The sequence below is a fragment of the Mesoplodon densirostris genome, chromosome X, assembly GCF_025265405.1.
Source record: "Mesoplodon densirostris isolate mMesDen1 chromosome X, mMesDen1 primary haplotype, whole genome shotgun sequence".
NCBI lineage: Eukaryota > Metazoa > Chordata > Mammalia > Artiodactyla > Ziphiidae > Mesoplodon > Mesoplodon densirostris.
Genome location: NC_082681.1, coordinates 19962146 through 19984764, shown reverse-complemented (window position 1 = coordinate 19984764; position 22619 = coordinate 19962146). Strand labels below are relative to the sequence as shown.

The following is a 22619-nucleotide window of genomic DNA, read 5'->3' as shown; positions in this document are numbered from 1 at the left end:
CCACATGCCGCGGAGTGGCTAGGCCCGTGAGCCATGGCCACTGAGGCTGTGCGTCCAGAGCCTGTGCTCTGCAACGGGAGAGGCCACAACAGTGAGAGGCCCACGTATTGCAAAAAAAAAAAAAAGAAAGAAATTAGACAATTCAACAATAATAATTGAAGATTTCAATACCTCACTTTTTAAAAAATTTATTTATTTTTTGTTTTATTTTATTTTTGGCTGTGTTGGGTCTTCATTGCTGCACGTGGCCTTTCTCTAGTTGCAGGGAGTGGGGGCTACTCTTCGTTGCGGTGCGCGAGCTTCTCATGGCGGTGGCTTCTCTTGTTGTGGAGCATGGGCTCTAGGCACGCAGGCTCAGTAGTTGTGGCACACGGGCTTAGTTGCTCCGCGGCATGTGGGATCTTCCCGGACCAGGGCTCAAACCTGTGTCCCCTGCATTGGCAGGCGGATTCTTAACCACTGCGCCACCAGGGAAGCCCAATACCTCACTTTTGATAATGGATAGAAAAATTATGCAGAAGATGAAAAGGAAATAGTCTTTTTTTTTCTTCCAGTTTTATTGAGATATAATTGACATTTCTCACTGTATAAGTTTAAAGTGTACAACATAATGATTTGACTTACATACATCATGAAATGATGACCACAGTAAGTTTAGCAAACATCCATCATCTCATATAGATACAAGAATTAAAGAAATAGAAAAACAATGCTTTTTCCTTGTGATCAGAACTCTTAGGATTTACTCTCTCAACAGCTTTCATATATAGCATACAGCAATGTTAATTCTATTGATCATGTTGTACATTACATCACTAGTACTTGTTTATCTTATAACTGGAAGTTTGTACCTTTTGACCACCTTCATCCAATTCCTCTTCTCCCTACCCCTTGTCTCGGGTAACCACAAATTGGATCTCTTTTTCTATGAGTTTGTTTGTTTTTGAAGTATAATTGACCTACAACACTATGCTAGTTTCTTGTTACACAACCTAGTGATTTGATATTTCTATACATTTCAAAATGATCACCATGATAAGTCAAATTACCATCTGTCACTATACAAAGGTATTGCATTATTATTGAATATATTCCCCACACTGTACATTTCATCCCTGTGACTCATTTATTTTGCAACTGGAAGTTTGTACCTCTCAATCTCCCTCACCTATTTCTCTCATCCTCCCACCCACATCTCCTCTGGAAACCATGTGTTTGTCCTCCGCATCTGTATCTCTATTTCTGTTTTGTTATGTTTGTTCATTGGTTTTGTTTTTTAAATTCCACATATAAGTGAAATCATACAGTATTTGTCTTTCTCTGACTTATTTCATTTAGCATAATACCTTCTAAGTCCCTTCATGTTGTCACAAATGGCAAGATTTCATTCTTTTTTATGGCTGAGTAATATTCCATTGTATATATCTTCTTTATCCATTCATCTATTGATGGGCACTCAGGTTGCTTCTATATCTTGGCTATCGTAAATAATGCTGCAGTAAACATAGGAGTGCATATAGGAAATAGAAGTGTTAAATAACACTATAAACCAACTAGAACTAATAGATATGTATGTATTGCTATATACAGATATATATGTATATCTATCTATCTATCTCCACAAAATAAAAGCAGAATATACATTCTTCTCAAGTGCACATGGGACATTTTTCAGGATAGACTATATATTAGGCAATATTATAAGCCTCAATACATTTAAAAGAATTGAAACCATACAATGTTATCTGATCACAGTGGAGTAAAATTAGAAATTAATAACATAATGATACTGGGAAATTCACAAATATGTGGAAATTAAACAACATATTCCTAAGTAAACAATGAGCCAAAGAAATCACAAGAGTGATTACAGAATATTTTGAGATAAATGAAACTGTAGGCACAACAAACAAAATTTATGGGATCCAACAACTAAAGTTGTGTTTACATGGAAATGTATAGCTGTAAACACCTACATTAAAAAAGAAGAAAGATTCAAATCAATAACCTACCTTTCCACCTTAAGAAACTTAAAATAAACAAAAAAAAAGAAACCTAAACCAATTAGAAGGAAATAATAAAGATTAGAGTGGAAATTAATAAAGTAGAGAATAGGAAAACAATAGAGAAAATTAATGAAACAAAAAGTTGGTTCTTTGAAAAGTTCAAGAAAATTGAAAAACATTTAACTAGATTAACCAGGAAAAAAAAGAGAAGACTCAATTTACTAAAAACAGGAATGAAATATAGGACATTACTACCAACCTTGCAGAAATAAAAAGTATTATAAATGTATACTATGAACAACTATATAGCAAATTAGATAACAGACAAAATGAACAAATTGCTAGAAAGACACAAACTACCTTACTGGACAGAAAAGGAAATAGAAAATTATGAATAGAACTATAATAAGCAGAGAGACTGAATTAGTAATTTTAAAACTACCCACAAGGAAAAGAACAAAACAAAACAAAACTAAGGATTTAAAGACTTCACTGAATTCTACCAAATATTTAAAGAAGAATTAATAGCACTTTTTCATAAACTCTTCTAAAAAATAGAAGAGGAGGGAACACTTCCCAACTCATTTTATGAGGCCAGTATTACTTTGCCACCAAAATCAAACAAAAACAGCAAGTAAAGCAAGCTAAAGGGCTTCCCTGGTGGCACAGTTGTTGAGAGTCCGCCTGCTGATGCAGGGGACACAGGTTTGTGCCCCAGTCTGGGAAGACCCCACATGCCGCGGAGCGGCTGGGCCTGTGAGCCATGGCCACTGAGCCTGTGCATCTGGAGCCTGTGCTCTGCAACGGGAGAGGCCACAACAGTGAGAGGCCCGCGTACCGCAAAAAAAAATAAATAAATAAATAAAAAATAAATAAAGCTAAAGACCAATATATCTTATGAAAACAGAAACAAAAATCCTCAACCAAGTACTGGCAAACTGAATCCAGCAACATATAAAAATAATTATACACCATGACCAAGTGGGATTCATCCCAGGATTCCAAGGATGTTTTAACAACCAAAAATCAATTAATGTAATGCACCATATAAACAGAATAAAGGACAAAGCTCACATGATCATCTCAATAGATGCAGAAAAAGTATTTGATGAAATTCACCAGCCCTTAATGATAAAAATGCTCCATAAACTAAGAATTGAAGGAAACTTTCTCAACCTGATGAAGGATGTCTTTGAAAAAACCCACAACTAACATTATACTTAATGGTGAAAGTTTTTCCCTAAGATCAGGAGTGAAACATGGATGTCTGCTCTAGTCACTTGTATTCAACATTTTTTATTGAAATATATTTGACATATAACATTGTGTGAATTTAAGGTATACAACATTTTGTTTTGATACATTTATATATTATAATATGATTCTCATTGTAGGGATAGTTAACACCTCCATCACATCACATTATTATCATTTCTTTTTTTGTGGTGGGAATAATTAAGATCTAGTCTCTTTGCAAGTTTGATAATCATAATACAATATTGTTGTCTATATTCACTACACTGTGTATTAGATTTCCAGGATTTATTTACCTACTAGTTGCAAGTTTTTATCCCTAAACAACATCTCTTCTATTCCACATTGTACTGGTGGTTCTAACTAGGGCTTTGGCAAGAAAAAAAAAAGGCATCCAGATTGGAAATGAAAAAGTAAATAATATTATCTCTATTTGCAGATAACATGATCCTGTATATAGCAAATCCTAAGGAATACACTAAAAATCTACTAGATATAATAAATGAGTTCAGCAAGGTCACGGACACAGGAACAAAATACAAAAATCACTTGTATTTCTATAACTAGCAATGAACACATTGAAAATGAAATTAAGAAAATGATTCCAGCAGATGCAAACTATTATATATAGAATGTATAAACAACAAGGTCCTACTGTATAGCACAGGGAAATATATTCAATATCCTGTGATAAACCATAATAAAAAAATAAAGAAGAATGTATATATACATATGACCAAATCACTTTGCTGTACAGCAGAAATTAACATAATGTTGTAAATAAGCTATACTTCAATTTAAAAAAATGATTCCATTTACAATGGCATCAAGGAGAAATAGGAATAAATTTACTTAGGAATAAATTTAACAAAACGTGCTGACTTGTACACTGAAAACTACAAAATACTGATGAAAGAAATTAAAAACCTAAAATATTAAAAATCATCCCTAAAAATCTGCTTAATGAAATATTTAAATAAATTTGAACACTTTAAAAAAAATCATCCCACATTCATGATCGGAAGACTTAATATTGCAAAGATGGCAATACTTTCCAAACTGATCTACAGACTCAACTCAATCCTTTATCAAGAACCCAGCTGGTTTTGTTGCAGAATTTGATAAGCTGATCCTAAAATTCATCTGTAAATTCAAAGGACCCAGAACAGCCAAAATGACCTTGCAAAAGGAAGAACAAGTTTGGAGGATTCACATTTCCTAATTTCAAAACTTTCTGCAAAGCTATAAAAATCAAGACAGTGTGATCAATGGAAGAGCATTGAGAGTCCAGAAATAAACTCTTACATTTATGGTTAACTGATTGTCAACAAGGGTGCCAAGACCATTCAATCGGGAAAGAATGGTGTTTTCAACAAATGGTACTGGGACAACTGGATATCCATGTGCAAAAGAATAAAGTTGAAACCCTACCTCCCACCATATGCAAAAATTAACCAAAAATTGATCAAAGACTTAAATGTAAGAGCTAAAATATCTTCTCAACAAAAGTGTTAAGCACAGAATACGTAAATTTTACTAAGTAGAAACATCAGGTTTGTAGACTTGCAGGAATTAGTTTCCAGCTCTCCAAAAATGTACATTCATTCACTTTGTTATCTTCAAGATACCTTTGTTAGACTAGCTGTTTGCCAATCAGGTCCTTTGCACCTATAAATTCATTGTATAGGCTTATCCATGCTTAAAATGCCCGTAATTTTTATTCATCATAAAGGATTCTGGATGTCATCAAAACTTAACCCTTTTTTCTCAGGAAAAATGTTCTCAGGAAAAAAAAGTACAGAGGTGACTTGAAATTGTGAAATCAAAATTGGATTCCAAATAAGTTAGAGTTTTCATAAGAAATTGAGGAAGCACTGTTTAATTTGACTGCCCTTTACTGGGTGACATTTTATTTTGAGTTCTAAAGCCATCTGATTTCCAAAATTTACATTGGCACTGTCTACTGAATATGCAGAACGATGAGCAAAGTTGATAAGATATCAACAATCTTTAGTTTTATATTTTTTTCAGCTTCACTATGATCTTCAAAGAAATCAAGAAGATGATTTGATATTCTCCTTTTTAAATCAAAGTACCTAAAAGCTAGGAGGAACATTTTTCAGTTGCCATGATTTGACACATCATTTGATTTACTGCAGAAAGCATGATCCTTGGTAAGCTCTGACAAAATCAACTCCACACTGCTAGGGGCCAACCCATCTTGTACCAAAATTTCCCCTTTTGTTCACCCACAGGACATTTTAGTTGCTATCTTGGAATGAGTAAATGTAACTTTATTCAAAGAGCAATGAAGAGAAAGATAGAATAATGCATGTTTGTTGGTATGGTGTATCTAGGGTAAATCAGTGGCCACCAATTTCAGCTGAACATTAGTGTCTTTCTGGAAGACCCAAAGCATCTGATTGATTTATAAGCACTTATCTGTCTTATACTTCACTTGTGAGATTCAATCTCTACATATGCTTACACATCCTGTTCTCTGCCATGCCCAGTCCCAAATTCTTTTCAGTTTATTGTGCAGTTATGTTCTGTTTTGGTTGTTTACCTCCCTAAGCCAGTTGTATGTGCCCTTCTATCTGTCATCAAAATAACATAGTCATTTATTTAGTTTTCTTTTTGGGTGATTTCTGGGTCAAGCTGGAGTTGGTATTGTGATTGTATTCATTTTCTTTATCTGACCACTCAGAGCACAATATTCATAATGTTAAAAATTAAAGTACCACTATCTCCATACAAATCGCAACAGTTAATCCACAGGCAAAGTCAAAGACAGAATGTTACAAATCATGACTGCAATACATGTAAACTAGAAACAAAGTTGCATGCCTCTGAGTGATACAACAATGAATGATGGGCTATTGTGAACAGCAGATCATGGTTGCCAACATCAGTGGTCAAGGTTAAAGACAGCAACAGTGACTACGGATAGATATTCGATCATATTTATTGGACACTGAAAATAGCATTGCTTTCAGCCCCTGCTTTTGGAGCCATAGTATGGGTTTGGTACCTTTCCCTCAAACATGAGCAACCATTGCTGAAAATTGATTTTTTGCATACTGGGGAAGAGTTTCCTGGGATGCAGGACTTTCAATGCTAAAACTGGGACAGTACCAAGGAAATCAGGATAATTGGTCACCCTGTTATGTCTTTGGTAGCCTTCCAGAACACTGGAAGGACTGTTTTTGTCAATTTTGTCCAGCTTTATAGTTGCTTTTGTGGGGAGAAGATGTGTTAACTTTCTTAATTTATCATGCTGGAAATAAATCTCCCATACTATGTATACTACATATTACTTTTAGTGTGCCTCTCTTTTACTAAACTGTAAACGCCATGACAATGGGGGTTTTTGCTTGTTTTGTACACTGCTGTATCTCTGGTGCTTCGCACATGGTTCATAGGCACTCAATAATTTTTTTTTCTTTTGTTCAGTAAATATTTTTGATGAATAAATGAATTAATGACACTTGCAGGAGTGTTGGAGATTAGATTGGAAGAGGGAAAATTAAATCAGATAGCCAAGTCAGTAAACTGGTAGAGTGGTCCAGGTAAGAGATGGTAGAGACAGTGGAGATAATGAATAGTAGGCTGATTTTAGAGATAATTAGGAGTCAAAATTGCCACGATTACTGATAGAGTACAGATGAGTGGGGGGAGTGAAATAGAGGGTGGTGTCAAGGATGACTCCTTGATCTACGGCCTGCAGAACTGGGTGGATAGAGGTGCTGGTCAGTGAGTTAGCAAACAGTGGACCAGTACCAGGTTTATAGGGAGAAGATCACCAGTTCTGTTTCAGACATACTGAGTTTGAGATGCTTTTGAAGTGACTAAGCAATTTCAAATAGGCAGTTGGATATATGGCCCTAGAATTCAGAGGAGAAATGCTGACTAGAGAGCTAAATGAATGTTTTGTCAATCCCAGTGGGTGGTAAATAAAGTGGTGGGCGTGGATGATTACCAAGGAAGAGAGAGAACAGGGTCTAAGGTCAAGCGGCAATTGTACTCTGCATGTGCTTAAGTTTTTCCTTGGATTAAAGAAGGGAAATCACTTGATTGTCAACTGGAGCCTAAGTTAGGATTTCAAATCATAAATGTTTTAATGATTTTGCAATGCAACAATTAGAAGAGATTTCCAGGTTTTCTCTTACTTTTCTTTTAGGTCCCATTTTTAGAGACGAGGCATGTTTCATGGCATACTTGGTATCCATTGGTTGTGCTCTTTTTTTTTAAATTTTGGTGAAGGTTCTGACTTTAAGTATCTCTCATGTCCTCTTGTGTGCTCAGCACTGTGCTAGGTGCTATGGAGAATACAAGAGATACCTACCCTGTTGACTCTTGAGGAGTCTTCTAACTATTGGGAGGAAGAATCGCATATTAAAATTGGAAGAGATCTTAAAGATAATCTAGTGTGATTTCATCATGTTTTTTAGAATCTGAAAGTGTGTCCCAGAAAGATGAAGTGACATTTCAAGTTCAACATGAAGTGATAGAGATCTGATTAGAAGCCAGGGCTCCTGATTTCTGTCTAATCAAGTTCACTACTGTTTTTCACTAAATCACTCATTCATTTAACAAACACTGAGTGTCTAAGTGTTCTAGGCACTTGTGGTAAATTATTCTAATTTTTCTTTTTTCTTTTTTTTTTTTTTTTTTTGTGGTACGCAGGCCTCTCACTGCTGCGGCCTCTCCTGCTGCGGAGCACAGGCTCCGGACGCGCAGGCTCAGCGGCCATGGCTCACGGACCCAGCCGCTCTGCGGCATGTGGGATCTTCCCGGACCGGGGCACGAACCCGTGTGCCCTGCATCGGCAGGCGGACTCTCAACCACTGCGCCACCAGGGAAGCCCTATGCTACTTTTTCATTAGCATTCACCTCTGGTGATTAATAGTAGCATCCATGATACCCTGGGCATTCAATAAGCAGACTTGATGGACAACTGGGTGTGGCTTACAGCTAGATCATCCACTTTCCATTTATAGCCATTTCTTCTCTTAATGCCTGAGGGAAGAGGAAGTAAGTGGTAGATTAACATATGAAGCAATTAGAGAATAACATAGTGTATAAAGTGTGTAATTAATTGCTAAATTGCATTAAATGATTCTAAGTGCAACAGAGAGGTGTAGGAGCCAAGGCCCAGAATACAAGACAGCAGTCTCAGACAGGAAAAAGTCTTCCAACAGCAGTAACCACTGGCTCCCTGGCATGTTCCTCTGAGAAAGTTCAGCCAACATTTATGGGACAAGCACTATGCTAGGTGCGAAAGGGTAGAAAAAAAGATTAGGACATGGTCTCTTCTCCCAAAGAGCTCACTGTCTAGTGGGAAAGACAGAAGTACATATACTTTCAGTATAATGTGGTAAATGATGAGATCGAGGTCTGGCCAGGATGCTATGGAAGCAGAGGAGGGGAGCTTCACCCAATCAAAAGGTAATTAAAGCTTCCAGGAAGTGAAGGGCCGACACCTGAACCAGGTTTTGAAGGTTTTGAAGGGCTGTGTCCTAGCAAGTCGAAGAAAGCTGTCAGAGGAGTTGTAGGAAGCAAGAACAGCAGAAATAAAGAAACAAAGGCCTTTTGTCTCCCTATTCCACTTATCAGAAAACCTGGAGACAACTGTAGCTACTCTTAAGTAGAACACTCCAGATTGCTGCCCATAAAGCTAGCTTGTAGCTATATTTGTTGAGCTCTGTGGGCCAGGAACTGTGCCAGATGCTGGATGTGGATTATCTCAAGCAATCCTCAAAAAAAAAATTCCTTGAGACAGGTACTTCCATCATCCTCAGTTTACAGATGAGGAAACTAAGGCCCTGAGAAGTTAACCTGAAACTCGGATTTTTGTCCAGGCCATTTGGTTTTTGTCTCCTGGCACAGACTATATCTCATTGTGAATATTAGCTCCCCGCAAATCTTATTCATATATAATTCCTCTAGTTTTTAGACTTATTATTATAATATGTGAGATTAGTGTAGACTTGTCTGATCATGTTATCTAACCAACAGCCAAAATAGGGCCAAGGAACAAAGATGCTCAAGATTACCTGGGACCCAATGGCAAAGACAATTATAAGGACGTGTCCTCACATGTCCTCACTAATATCTATGTCTAAGAATGATATTTATCAGAATGAAGTCTCTTGGGCACTCAGATGAAACTGATGACATGCCCAAGTGATACTTTTTTTTTCTTGTTTTCAGCTTGATGGCTATAGGTCAGTGGTTCTCAAACTTTTGTGTCTATCACAGTCTTACCTGGGGAGCTTGCTAAAAATATAGTTGCTGGGCCCCATTTCATATCTATCCCAGAGTTACTGTGGTGGGGGGCTTGGGCTGCTGTATTATTAACAAACTCTTGAGATGATGTCATTCCATTCCAATTCCACTTCTCCCTGTTCTTCATTACAGTCTCTTTCCCATTCTCCATTTTCTACTCTCTTTTCCATTGTCCATTCTCCACACCCAGCTTCAAATTGCTAAACTAGGGAAAGACATCAACACAAAGTCTCCCGAGGCCCCCATCTCCTCACTTAGGTACTAGGGTAGCTCCATAGGGTGGCCAACAACAACAAAAACTATGTAGAGGGACTTCCCTGGTGGTGCAGTGGTTAAGAATCTGCCTGCCAATGCAGGGGGCACGGGTTCAAGCCGTGGTCCAGAAGATCCCACATGCCACAGAGCAACTAATCCCATGCGCCACAACTACTGAGCCTGTGCTCTAGACCCCGCGAGCCACAACTACTGAGCCCCTGTGCCGCAACTATTGAAGCCCACGCGCCTAGAGCCCATGCTTCACAACAAGAGAAGCCACTGTAATGAGAAGCCTGTGCACTGCATTGAAGAGTAGCCCCCGCTTGCTGCAACTAGAGAAAACCCGTGCGCAGCAACCAAGATCCAATGCAGCCTAAAATAAAATTAATTAATTAAAAAAAACTTAGAAAAAAAAACCTAAGTAGAAGAGCATAGGTACCAAATGCTGGTAGCCTACATTAGCAGGTAGACCAAACAGATGATATGGCAGTTAAGGGATACAAATAATAATAATAATAATAATAATAATAATAATAATAATAATAATTGTCCTTCATATTTATTGGGGCAAGAACTTTAATGTACATCATTATCTGTCCTTGTGCCCCATAATAGCTTCGCAAGTAACAGTAATCTCATTTGACTGATGTGTAAACAAAGGCTCAGAGAAGTCAAATGAATAACCCGAGGTAACTCTGCTAGTTAGTGGCAGGCCAGCAATTCAAACCCAGGTCTTCTGACTCTTATGCAGCATCTCACACAAATATATAGCATTCTATCTTTTTTCACAGAAACATTTAATATACTTAATCCATCAACTTTAAAAATAAAGAATAAAAAATATAAAATGTATCCAACATACAAAATGCAAGTAGACTTCAGTTCCATGTAAGTGACATTTGCCTCCTTCTGAACCAATCGTGCAAAAGTTGTCATAACTTTACAGTGGTTTATGTGATTAATTGATTAAGGTCTTTCTCCCCCACTACACCCAAATGGACCATGTCCATATTTATCTGACATGTAGTAGGTGATCAATAGGTACTTAATGAATGAATGCATAATCCACTGGTGTTGATTACAGATAGAAGGGAGTGAACTTAGGCACTAGGTGAATTTAGCCTTTGGTTTAGGCAGGAGCAGAAATGCTAGTGGTATCTTACACAAAAACACTGAAGATGGGGGAAAAATTACTTTTGAGTTGCTGGAGAGGATGAACTTGCTTGTACTAGACATAGTGATTTGAGCTCAGGGACAGGGCTAATCTAACCAGAGCAGATGCAGTTGCTAAATGGTTTTTTACAGGGTAGTGAAAGTCAAGAGATTGTATCAATTCTACAAAAAAAGAATGAGGGAAGTTTCTTAATGTGTGGTCCTCAACAGATTGGCATCAGACTATCTGGGCAGTTTAAGAAGGCAGATTCCTGGACCCAAACCTTCAGAATCCTCTGGGGTGGTGCCAAAGAATCTGCATTTTTAACAAACTTCCAAAGTTTAAGACTGGTTGGACTGGAAGGGGGTGGGGGTCTAGGACTCTGTCTAGGGAGAAGCCTGCATTTAAAAAGAGAAGAAGGGAAACCTACAAAAGAGACTGAAATAGCAGCCAGGGAGCCAGAGTCAGAGTCCATGTTACAAGACAAGGAAGGTGAAAGTTTCAGAACAAGTAAATGGCCTAAAGTGTCAAATGTAACAGACACGTCAAGAATGAAGACGGAGAAAAGTTGTGAAGATGGAATCAATATTTTTCTGGACCTGGACCTGTCTTTTAAGACCCAACTCAAAACATTTCCTCCCCAGGGATGTATTTCCTGCTCCACTGGACAGAGTCCACCAAACTTTTCCGTATGTAATTCTATTATAGCATTTCACCTATTGCACTGAAATTCTGTTTTTCTTTCTCATTAGAAATACCTGTTTTTCTTTCTCATTAGACTGAGAATTCCTTGAAGGCAGGAGCTGTGTCTTACTCTTTTTCAAATGTCCAATGTCTGGCATAATACCTGGCATACAGAAAGTATCTGCAAATGTCTGCCGAATGAGTGATGGGAGAGCAATGGGAGGGAAAGAACACAGTCTGACAGTGAAGGTAGAGTCTAGCACTGAAGGTAAATGAGAGCAGGGCAATTGATGCTGCTGGAGCAGAAAATAAGTAGGGAATCAGTTCCTCCAGAGTACAGAAAAGATGTGATTAAAGTCACAGCTTTAGCTTTAAAAAGCAGAAAGGACAATTCTCTCTCTGAATTTTGAAGGAAGCCAGAGACGATGGGTGTACAAGATAAAGTAGCTTAGCTCAGATGGCCCTACTCTAAATAAGTCAGGATGTTAAAGACTTTGCTGAGAGTGAGGTACAAAAAAAAGCAGGATCTAGGGCCTGAAGCAAAAAGTGAACAGAAAAGGAAGAGTGTTGGTGGAAGTGTGCTGGTGAATCAATAAGAGATGAAGAGATCCAATGCTCTATCCTCAGGCACTGTTAAGAGCACGTTATCACAATCTGACTCCTTTCTGTAGCCCTTGAAATAACAGGCTGCATCTATCAGTCATGCTAACTGGAACTGGCTACCAGACCTGGGACCTGAAACTAACTGGAGTCACTGATCTCTTCCTCTCCTGAACTCTCCCTGCACTTCCTTTCCACCGCAAACACACTTGCTGCAGTCCATCCCCTATAGTAGCTATTTGTCTTTTCCTTGTTAGACTGTAAATAGTTGAGGGCAAAGGCTGTGTCTTATTCACTGTTGCACTGTACCTTAGCATAGTGCTTTGTACATAATAGAGGATGTTTGTACCAGGCACACACCTAATATAGCATTTATCACATCATACTGTGTTTGTTTGCTTGTCTGTCTCCCTTTTTAGACCATGAGCTCAAGGTCAGGGATTGAGTTGATCTATGTCTCTCTTGTGTTTGGAACTTAGCAGCTGTGCAGATGTTTATTCAATCAAATTTTGTTAGAAGGAATGCATGGATGAGAGAATGAATAAAAGAGAGTAAAATAAGGGGATTTGTGAAGAAATCTAAAAAGATGACGTACTGCACAGGCACTAAATTTTGTCAATTACACAATCATCAGTCTCATCCTGACATCAGTAAGTGTGTAAAATTGGTGGAAAATGATGCTGGGCGTGGGGGGAGGACCTGTTTTCAAACACACTGTGAATATTTGGAATACACATTCTGGATCTTCTTATGTAAATTTCTAGCCACTTCCTTTCAAGGGTACAGGGCCTGGGTGAAAGGGCTAAGGGTCCTGCTTTGTCCACCCTTATTAGGTACCTGTTCATATGGGATACAAGGTTACATCAAACATGGTTACTGTTCCGTTGAGGATTACAATTTAATGTTGTCATTGGAGTGAAAAATAAAAAGAATGATGAAGCAGCATAGAAAGAGCAGTGGATCAAAACAATGAAAATCCACTGCTCCCCCCCCCACCGTTTCTACAGGAAAAATAGCTACTCGAAGGGCATCTTTAAAATTTCATTGGTTTGTTAGGAACTTTTTTCTTTTCTTTTAAACCACTGGCTAGCAGTCTGTGAGCCCAGTAGAAAATAACAAAAGCTGACCCTTACATAGGGCATACTATGTGTGCAAGCGTTATTCTATGTGATTTACATATATTAACTCATTTCTCTTAACAATCCTATGAGATGGACACCACTGTGATCTCCATTTTGGATGTGCTGAAACTGAGGGACAGAGGTAATGCAACGTGCTCAAGGTCATAGAGCTAGAAGTGGGGGAGCTGAGATTCAAACCCACGCAGTCTGGCTTCATACATCAGAGGAAAGCACTCAGTTTAGGTGTCGGGTTTACCTGTGTGAAATATGAAGAAAATCACTTATCTTTTCTGATTATGAAAAATCTCTGAATTTATACAGGGCCTGTTATACGCCAGGGACGCTAATACACGGTTTACTGGCATTATTTCATTTCTTTCTCACAATAAACCCGTGAGATACTATTTTTATCCCCATTTTAAAGACACAAATTTAAGGCACGGAGATGAAAAATGATTCGCCCAAAGATTGAAATCCAGGCAGACTGTCTCCACTACGAGCTTCTCAGTCTTTCCTGGCAGTAAAACGAGAGAACGGGGGACCTCAAAGGGATGCCACGAGAGTACAATGAAATAATGGATATGAAAAGGCCTCGGTGAACAAGTGCAAGGGATAAGGCCTACCCACTTGAATCACTGTTGAAAACTGGTTACCCGGGGCCCCTGGCCAACGGTTTCTAGTCCCAACCCAGCCCCTTCTCCGCCCAACCCACAACGATATCTTTGAATCTCTTTCTCTATCTCCTCGGATCCTGCCCCCAAACACTTGGCTGAGCGGCGGACCGGAGAATAGAAGGTACGCGCGCGAGCAGGAGGCGGAGCCTGCCGCCCCGATCCGTACCGGGGGTGGCTTCTGCACATGCGTTGTGGCTCTACGGCTTCAGCTGCCTCCTCGCTGCAGCCAATCAGGGCCCGCGGCGCGCTCGAGACGTATTAACGCTATGTGAGTCGTTGCGTGCGAGGGGGGCGACGTAAGGGCGCTCCGCGAGCCCGTCTCTTCTCGAATGAAAGGAAACAACCTCCGGCGACAGAACCCCGCTCCCAGGCGCTGCCGGAGATCCAAGATCGAGTTCTTTCTCTTTCCCCTCATTGGCGCTTCTCCCCTGCCGTTCGCCTCTGGGCCCCGCCGGTGAGTCCCCACGGTACCCTGGGGCCCCCCATTCTCTGCCCGGCGGGAGAAGACAAGGAGGATGGCGGTGGCCAGGCCGCCGCCCCTGCCCGTTGTTAAGGGGGACTCTTGGTGGTCTCGCTTTATTGTCAGGGACCCCAGAAGCGCCGCTCATTGAAGGCGCTTGGCAGAGAGGCTGCTGAGAAAAGTGCTTCGGAGGAGCCAAGGGAGAGGTTAGGCTTAAGCCTAGACTTCGGGGGAGGGGGCGCAACATTTAAGGAGGACAAAATACCGGGAATTTTTAGTCTTTGCCATCGCTTAGGACATATTTGGGAAGGAGGGAGACTCCCAGTTTGGGAAGAGTGAGAGGAAGAATTGTTAGGATGGCAAGAAGGGTAGCCTTACGGAATGAGGAAAAACTCCGGGGTGGGGGGAATTAGGGGTGAAACTGAGATAGGAAACGAAGACTATTAGAGGGCGAACTCCTGGCGGGAGGAGGGTTAAAGAAAGTGGTAGGGTGATATTTTCCTGGATCCAGGAGGATTGGAAAAGGACAATTAGGGGACCCTGACTTTACGACCGAAAGGAACCTGCTAAAGTGCTTTATTGGAAGATAGTTTTGCGAGTTTATCTAGCGCTTGATTAGAGGGAGATCTTGGAGTCTAGTGTGTATTGAGGAATAAATAACGGAGAGGCTCCGGTACGTTATGTGTACCATCCTTTATTATATGGACGAGCAGCACGGCATTCTTTTGAAATTTCTTCGTTTCGATATCTGCGTGGAAGTTGAAAAATCCTTTAATTTTGAAAAACCTTTTCTTTTTATCGGCTTACTACGTAATATCAGGTCTTATTCATACAGTTCAAATTCTTTCTCTACCCTTGGGTTTGAAACAACTGGAAAATTCCTTTAGTTTCCTTTTGAATAACCGCAAAAAGCAGTGCGAAGCATGTAATAATATCGTGCAACCAAATTCAGGTGCCCTTCCGGTTCATCTCTTATTCGTTTATTTCTCTCCAGTGTAACTTTCCTGACAGAAATACTGCTTCTTGGATCATGTTTATATATTTTGATCTGTATATTTCAACTTCCTTGCGTGTGGAATTGTTTGATCTTCCGGAACTGCAGTTTTTGTTTTGTTTTGTTTTTCTGTGAAAATGGTCTTTCAGATATCAGACACTGAATGAGCTCTCGAGTTGGTTCTTGAATGCTCTCCTTGATGTTTCAGGTTATTTCCACCTTGGTGCTTTAAAGTATCTTGGAAAATCTGAAATGCACTGATTGCTTCAGCCTAACTAATCGGGTTTTTATATTTTTTCGGACATTTAAATTATGTTTCTCACGCTGTTATCTTTGCCTCTTTATTTCAGCTTTATAACATTATCCATAATGCTATGTTTCTTTTAAGGAAAAGGTTTCATTGTTGGGTGAAAGCATCAAAGTTTGATCTCTGCATGCCCTGAAAAACCTTTTAGACTAAAATTAAAATGCCACATACTGTATGGATCATTATGAACCCCTTAATATTGGTCCTTGGAATGCCCTTATTCTCCTCAAGTAGAGACCACAAATGTGACAGCATTAGATAAAAATCTGCATTTTTATGATAAAGACATTTTTACTAGGAGTCATTGTTTCCATGATGTTCTCCACTTCATGTTTTACAAGGAGGCTGTAAAAAAAATTAGCAAGATATGCACAGATGCATTATTTGAATTTTAGTGGAAAAATCCATTTACTCATTGCACGTTGGGGAAAGTTTTTAATTGGTTTGGTGCACTTTTATGTGCGTTTCTGTTCACTTTACAAATTATATTTAAACTGATTACAGAAAAAATACACGAGTATTTCTGAATGCCAAATAAAGTGTACCTTTTTTTCTCTTTTAGATTTTGGGGTCTTTGATACCTAGAAAAGTAGGTTCTCAAAATAAGGATGAGAAATTTACCTGTTTATAAATGGAAAGAGGCAGGATTCCATATGGGTAGAATTTTGGGGACACCATTTTCAGAATTAATTTTAAGAATAAAAAGTGATGTTCTAATCTAGGAATTTACTTTGTCTTAAGCTGTTTTTATAGCTTATGCTAAGGTTGTACAGAAATTACACATTAAGATGCCTGTATAGATTGGATTCATAATGTGCCATCCTTTCAGCTGGCCAAGGATGACCAGGAGAAATGCTGAATACATTACATTTTTTTCAGAGTGCTTACTGTTCATTGCACAGTAGTAAAGAAAGCTAATTTAGAACTGAAGTAGCAAATTCTGGTGCTATTTATGAATTTTGATGTTTTGCATATTTAATTCTAAAGATGTTGGCAGCTACATTCTTGATAAAGCAACTGAACACATATTTGCCTGAGCAAATGCAAACACACTTCCCCTTTTGTTTCTTTTGTTTCTCTGTTATGTTCTTTTTTTTTTCTTTAATCCTAAAAGTATTTGCTGCCTGTTTTCAATCAGTTTCACGGTTTATAGCCAGTGCTATGAATACAATACTGTTGTAAAGTATCCGATGCCATTTGGAAGAGTGAAGTATTTAAAATTGCAAATAGCGTTAAGAGTTTGTTAAACCCATCAATGCAGAGACTGTCAGGGCCTTTGAAGTTTCATTAAAGAGAGATATAAATGGATGAGAAGATCTGTTTCTTTGTGACTTTGTTTCAGTTTTAAGTATTTGCATTGTTATATTGTAAAGCACTGAATGGTTTGCATCTACCACCTTGATGGCTTCCAACTGCTCCTGTTCCTGTTGGTGAGCAAGTGCTTCTCAGAAAGAAACAGTGTAGTGTTAGTGAGTCCATTTTTTCAACATATTTTGAGAATGTTCAAATGTATGGAGGAATGGAAAGAATTTAGTAAATTTTAAGACAAAAATTTGAGATTTTAGTGACTGTAATGTGTGTTGTGGTAACCTGGGTCCTGAACTGCTTAGTTATGTTGATTTGGGAAACCTACACAATTCAAATAACTGATTTTACATTTGTTTATAGTCTTCTGAAGAATCCATGTTGAGATTGATGATCTAAATCTGAAACCTTCCGTGTTAGAGCTTTTCTTCCCTTTTTTTGTTTGACTATACTACCTATAGTTATAATTTGACTAAATTTAAGGCTCATTCAGAAAAATTTCCCTTTCTTTATACAGTATTACTAATTAAAGTATGAAAGTTACTACATTTAGAACACGACTGTCAGTTTGTAACTTTAATAAGCAGACTTTTGGAGTAAATCTCAGAGTCAGATAATACAGTTGTTTTTATAAATGATTGGTTCCTAAAGTCTGCATTTTTGAATAGACTGGTGTAAAGCTTAATGTTTTCCTTACTTGCAAAAGGAATACAATAGCAAAAACTAATAAAGATGTATACATGATTTTTTTAAACTTGAAAATAATTCAGCTTTTAAAAATAAGTGTTCCAAAGTCATGGTTATGTAAATTCATTTCTCATTTGTTGGATTATCAATATGTGAACTTTAAGGAGTTGTGCAGTTATAGAATTCTGTTCACCCTGGATATTGTGTAGTTCTCTTATTAGTTTTTACTCTGCTCTTAGATGTATAATTCTTTGTCTCCTTGAAGGGGCACCTAGCTAGCTATACATGAAAAATGTTTTTCATTAATTATGTCAGCAGATGACTATTTTAATATCATACACTGTTCGTGTTTTATTTATCCATGCAGAAATAGTTCTAATTATTTCACATGTCCCTTAATTTGAGAGCAGTTTGATTTTTCTCAGTACTTCATTAACTTATCTTTATGCATATGCTGTACATTTTTTTAAATTACAGAGGTTTGAATATTAATTTGTCTATACTAAATAGCTATTTTTAAAGGCATATATTAACACCTAGGTCAAATATTAAGCAATTTATATTACTGTGTAAACTGATTTTTAAAACAAAATTAACCATTTTGTTGCCCTTCTTATTCTCTGTAGCATTTCTTGAGACATAAAGTGGCATTCTAAAGGCAATTTAAAAATCATGTCAAGCTCAGTTGAACAGAAAAAAGGGCCTACAAGACAGCGCAAATGTGGCTTTTGTAAGTCAAATAGAGACAAGGAATGTGGACAGTTACTTATATCTGAAAACCAGAAGGTGGCAGCACACCATAAGTGCATGGTAAGTATGCCCGCAGCAAGCAAGAGACCTGAAACCATGAGAATCTTAATAATGAATATTCCTGATTACTAAACAAAACAAAACAAAGCAACAAAACCAGTTAAACTTCTAAGAAATGGTTTCTCCCTAATGCTATGCCATTTTTACTTGAATATTTCCTTTTAAATTTAACATCTTATTCACTGTTTCACTGTAATTTCTTTATATATGAACCTTAATTTTTTTTAAATGTAATTTATAGCTCTTTTCATCTGCTTTGGTATCATCACACTCTGATAACGAAAGTCTTGGTGGATTTTCTATTGAAGATGTCCAAAAGGAAATTAAAAGAGGCACGAAGCTGGTAAGTTGGTATTTCTGCCTCTTGAGAATAAAACTTACTTTAAGCTCATTAAGGAGGAAATTGCTTATTTTAGAGTGTATCGTGTTATTAACTGAGTGTAATTTTTTTTAAATTGCAGTCTTATTTTTTTCCCCAAATCAGCAAATTGCAAGGCTAGGTTTAACTTATTTGTCAATCAACGAAAAAGGAGTGAATCAATATGTATATTATTCATTCTTTTTCTTTTCAAAAAGAATTAAAATCTTCTTGGAGGCCATGTTGACTTACAAAACAAGCAGATTGCTTAATTTGAATGTTTCATGTGTTAAAGTCTTCATTCACGTATATTTTGATAATTAAAATTCTGAAATGTTTTCATTTTCCATTAATAAAGTAATTGTGATCATTACAAATGAAGATGACAGAACCCTTTCAACAGGAAAATGTTAGTAGTTGCTGCACAACGTATTTTACCATGGTTCAGCTATACAACACAGCATTTCTGACTTTGGATAACTTTTGGTGAATCTTACAGTTTTTCTGAAGCTGTGCTAAGTGTAATGTTCCTGCAGTTGTCTTCACTACCAAGTAACCAGTTTGGCAAGATACTGTATTGCTCTGTTGGAGAGGTAGTGTCGTCTCTGTTGCTATTTAATACATTATGGTTTACATTGAGACAGTGTCTTCTCATTTGGTTATTTTTCTCCTCTGAGCTCTTTATTGAAATTACATCTGTAAATGTCCCTTCAGTAGCTGCACTATCAAGTGTTTCATTATTTTAAAGACGGGTTTGGCAGAACATGTATCTATGTTCTTAGGCACTAAGTAGTCTCATATTTCATAAAGAATCTAATGGGAAAGGGGGGCTATCATTTTGATGTCAGGAATAATCTATTTTGAAAAGTAGTCAGTTTTCTAGTATTAGTTTAAAAAAAAGAAAAACAATATGAAGAAGTTCAAAGATAACATTTGAGATTTGTTTTAAGGATGAATAGTCTCAAACCCTAGAATCAGTATTGGCACAAATGGGAATTCAGAGGTCAGACAGTTTTTGTTGTAGTGAGACCTTAACTGTGAAAATGTTTATATTCCCCACCCTCAAAACTATAGATAACAATAGAATGCTGCATTTTTTTTAAATGCGTTTTTTTTTAATTTGGTGGTTTTAGATTTCTTCATGTTACTGTGGCTTGCTGAGTTTTGAGAACCAGAGCAGTTATGTTTTTATTTCCTAGTCCTTAAAAGCAACTTTGGGTACAAAGAAAGAATACTATTTACTTGAAGCTAGTTGTATTGTAACCCTTATCACCCCATTATTTATTCCTTGGCATTATGAATATTCCTGGAAAATGCATCTACATCCTGGCTTGTTAACATTTTTGTTATTTGACATGGCTGCTCTAGTCAGAACAGGAGCAGTTTTGGTCCCTGATGTTACTGTGTTATTAACAAATGTAGTGCCTAGTTTTATATGAAGCAGCAGCATACATCTGTCAGTATTGCTAAATTCAATGGAGCTTTAATTTATTTGTACCTGTTTGTGCAGAAAGCATCAGAACTTGGTACAGATTTCACTATTATAAATGGTTTTGATTAATTTTTAATGGTATGGTGTAGGGAGTTAATTTTTTTTGCCCAAGTGTAGTGAGTTATAAATAACTAAGCTTGTTCCTTGATCTAGGGAGTAGAACAGTATTGGAGGTTAAGACCACAAGCTTTAGTAACTAACTAGCTGGGTGACCCTGGGCAAGTTGATTTACTTCTCTACACCATGTTTTCTTCGCCTGCCAGAAGGAGATAACGGTAGTACTTGCCTTCCAGGGATATTGTGAGAATCAAAAAAGAGACTATACAGGATTTAGCGTGGTACCTGGTACATGGTTAAGACTTGATAAATGGTAGCCCCTGTTGTAGTTATTGTTCGTAAGTAATAATAAGATCCTGCTAATATTGTTGTAGGCTAATGAAAAGGTTGCTGGGCTGGGAATTCATGAGGGCTGTTTTTTTAATAACTGCCACTGACACATTATATAACTTAGGGCAAGTCACCAACGGTAAATGGATAATGCTGTATCACTGCTTACTAAACAGTGATGTTGCATAACTAAAGAGTGCTATAAGATATAAAGAGTTACCTTAGGAAAGGTGCGGGTTTTTTCTTTTTTCTTTTCTTTTTTGGCTGTGCCGCATGACTTGTGGGATCTTAGTTCCCCGACCAGGGATTGAACCTGCACCCTTGGCAGTGAAAGCATGGAGTTTTAGCCAGCGGACCGCCAGGGAATTCCCTTAGGAAAGGTGTTTTGTAGCCATTTTGAGACTGTGGGCATCCAGCATTGAGGAATAGTGGCAGAAGGAGAGAACTTTTGAGCCAGGTATATAATTTTGCTCCCTTTCCTTCTCTTAAAATGTCAGAATTTAAATAATTTACATAGGGGCTAGGACTGGAGTAGCATCTGTATGTTTAATTTTGAAATAATTTTTAAGTCTCCTTTTAACCTTTAGTTTTGTCCCTTCCATTACATCATTTTTACGTGAAGTACTATCAAGTAACCAAAATTCCAGATTTTGGTTTTCTTATTTACTTTTCCCTGTGCAGATTTGTCTAAGCAATAAAAGGGCCATAAATCAAATAGAAAGGGAGAAAAAAAGTGGAGAGTTTCATGTAAGTAGGTAAGCTACGTGTAAACTAGATAATCAGTTTCCCTAATTGACTTTTTAAGGCATTTTATCCTGTGAGTCTGCCCTGGCTCCTGTTCATCTAGATTTTAGGTGAAAAGTGGGTCATGAGTTCCCGTTGAAAATAATGAAAAACAGGAGTGCTGGTCCATGGGTGCTTTTAAGACAGGTTCCAGTCTGTATCTCGTGCTGGCTCCAGAGGTTCTCACTTGCCCCAAAGAAAAGGAGAAAGAGAAGAGTCTGGGGTTTGAGGTGAAAGTATATAGGCGGCCAGATGGGTCAGAGTCTTGAGAGGATGGGAAGTCACAGTAGAGCCGGAGGTATGGGTGGCAAGTGTGTTCTTGCTGCCACAGGCCATTTTCCAAGATTTTCATGTCAGCCACAAGGATCGGGGAGGAAAGCCATTCTGCACGAACATATTCATCTCTTTTACATCACCTTTAAGCACCAAGATGGACCAGGAGACATTTGCCAGCCTACTAAGGTTTTTATAATTTGAGACTCTGTTTTTGCAATTAAGACAGATTTTTTTTTTCCAGAATGGTTTCTAGTTCCTCTTGAATTCATATGTGGAGACACCACATCTGTACCATCTACGCTTATTCTCCAGCCATCTAGCCAAGAAATGCAAATTTCCAAGTAAGATTATGAGTTATCGTTGCTGTTTTCATTTTGTTTAAGGAGACACTTGAGTATATTTGAAGAACATACTCTTGCTGGATGAAACTAGGTGGTGAGATCATTAAGAGTATCTACATCGGGGGAATTCCCTGGTAGTCCAGTGGTTAGGACTTGGCACTTTCACTTCTGGGGCCGGGGTTCGATCCCTGGTCAGGGAACTAAGATCCCACCAAAAAAAAAAAAAAAAGGAAAAGAAAAGAAAAAGAGTATCCACATCAGATAGTTACTGTTAAAATTGGTACCTATGTCACATATATCACAGACTCTAGGAATAGAAGGAGTTGAGAGGCCATTTAGTTCACTTTCCTTCCCCTTAGGCAAGATTACCTAAAAGCCATGTAA

The 22619-nt window shown here is 38.0% G+C and overlaps 1 protein-coding gene across 4 annotated transcripts in view; it reads left to right on the top strand.

The window, feature by feature from the left end:
* The first annotated feature begins 14315 nt into the window (after positions 1–14315).
* The window catches only part of PHF6 (PHD finger protein 6), a 53230-nt gene continuing 44926 nt past the window's right edge, over positions 14316–22619 (top strand). For 2 of the 4 annotated variants that reach the window (XM_060087700.1, XM_060087699.1), the window contains exons 1-3: positions 14316–14489; positions 18415–18598; positions 18840–18941. In XM_060087700.1, the coding sequence (XP_059943683.1) occupies positions 18461–18598; positions 18840–18941 (240 nt within the window). In that variant the 5' untranslated portion in view covers positions 14316–14489; positions 18415–18460. The remainder of the gene's footprint in view (positions 14490–18414; positions 18599–18839; positions 18942–22619) is intronic. The other 2 variants (XM_060087702.1, XM_060087701.1) reach the window with 1 other exon arrangement.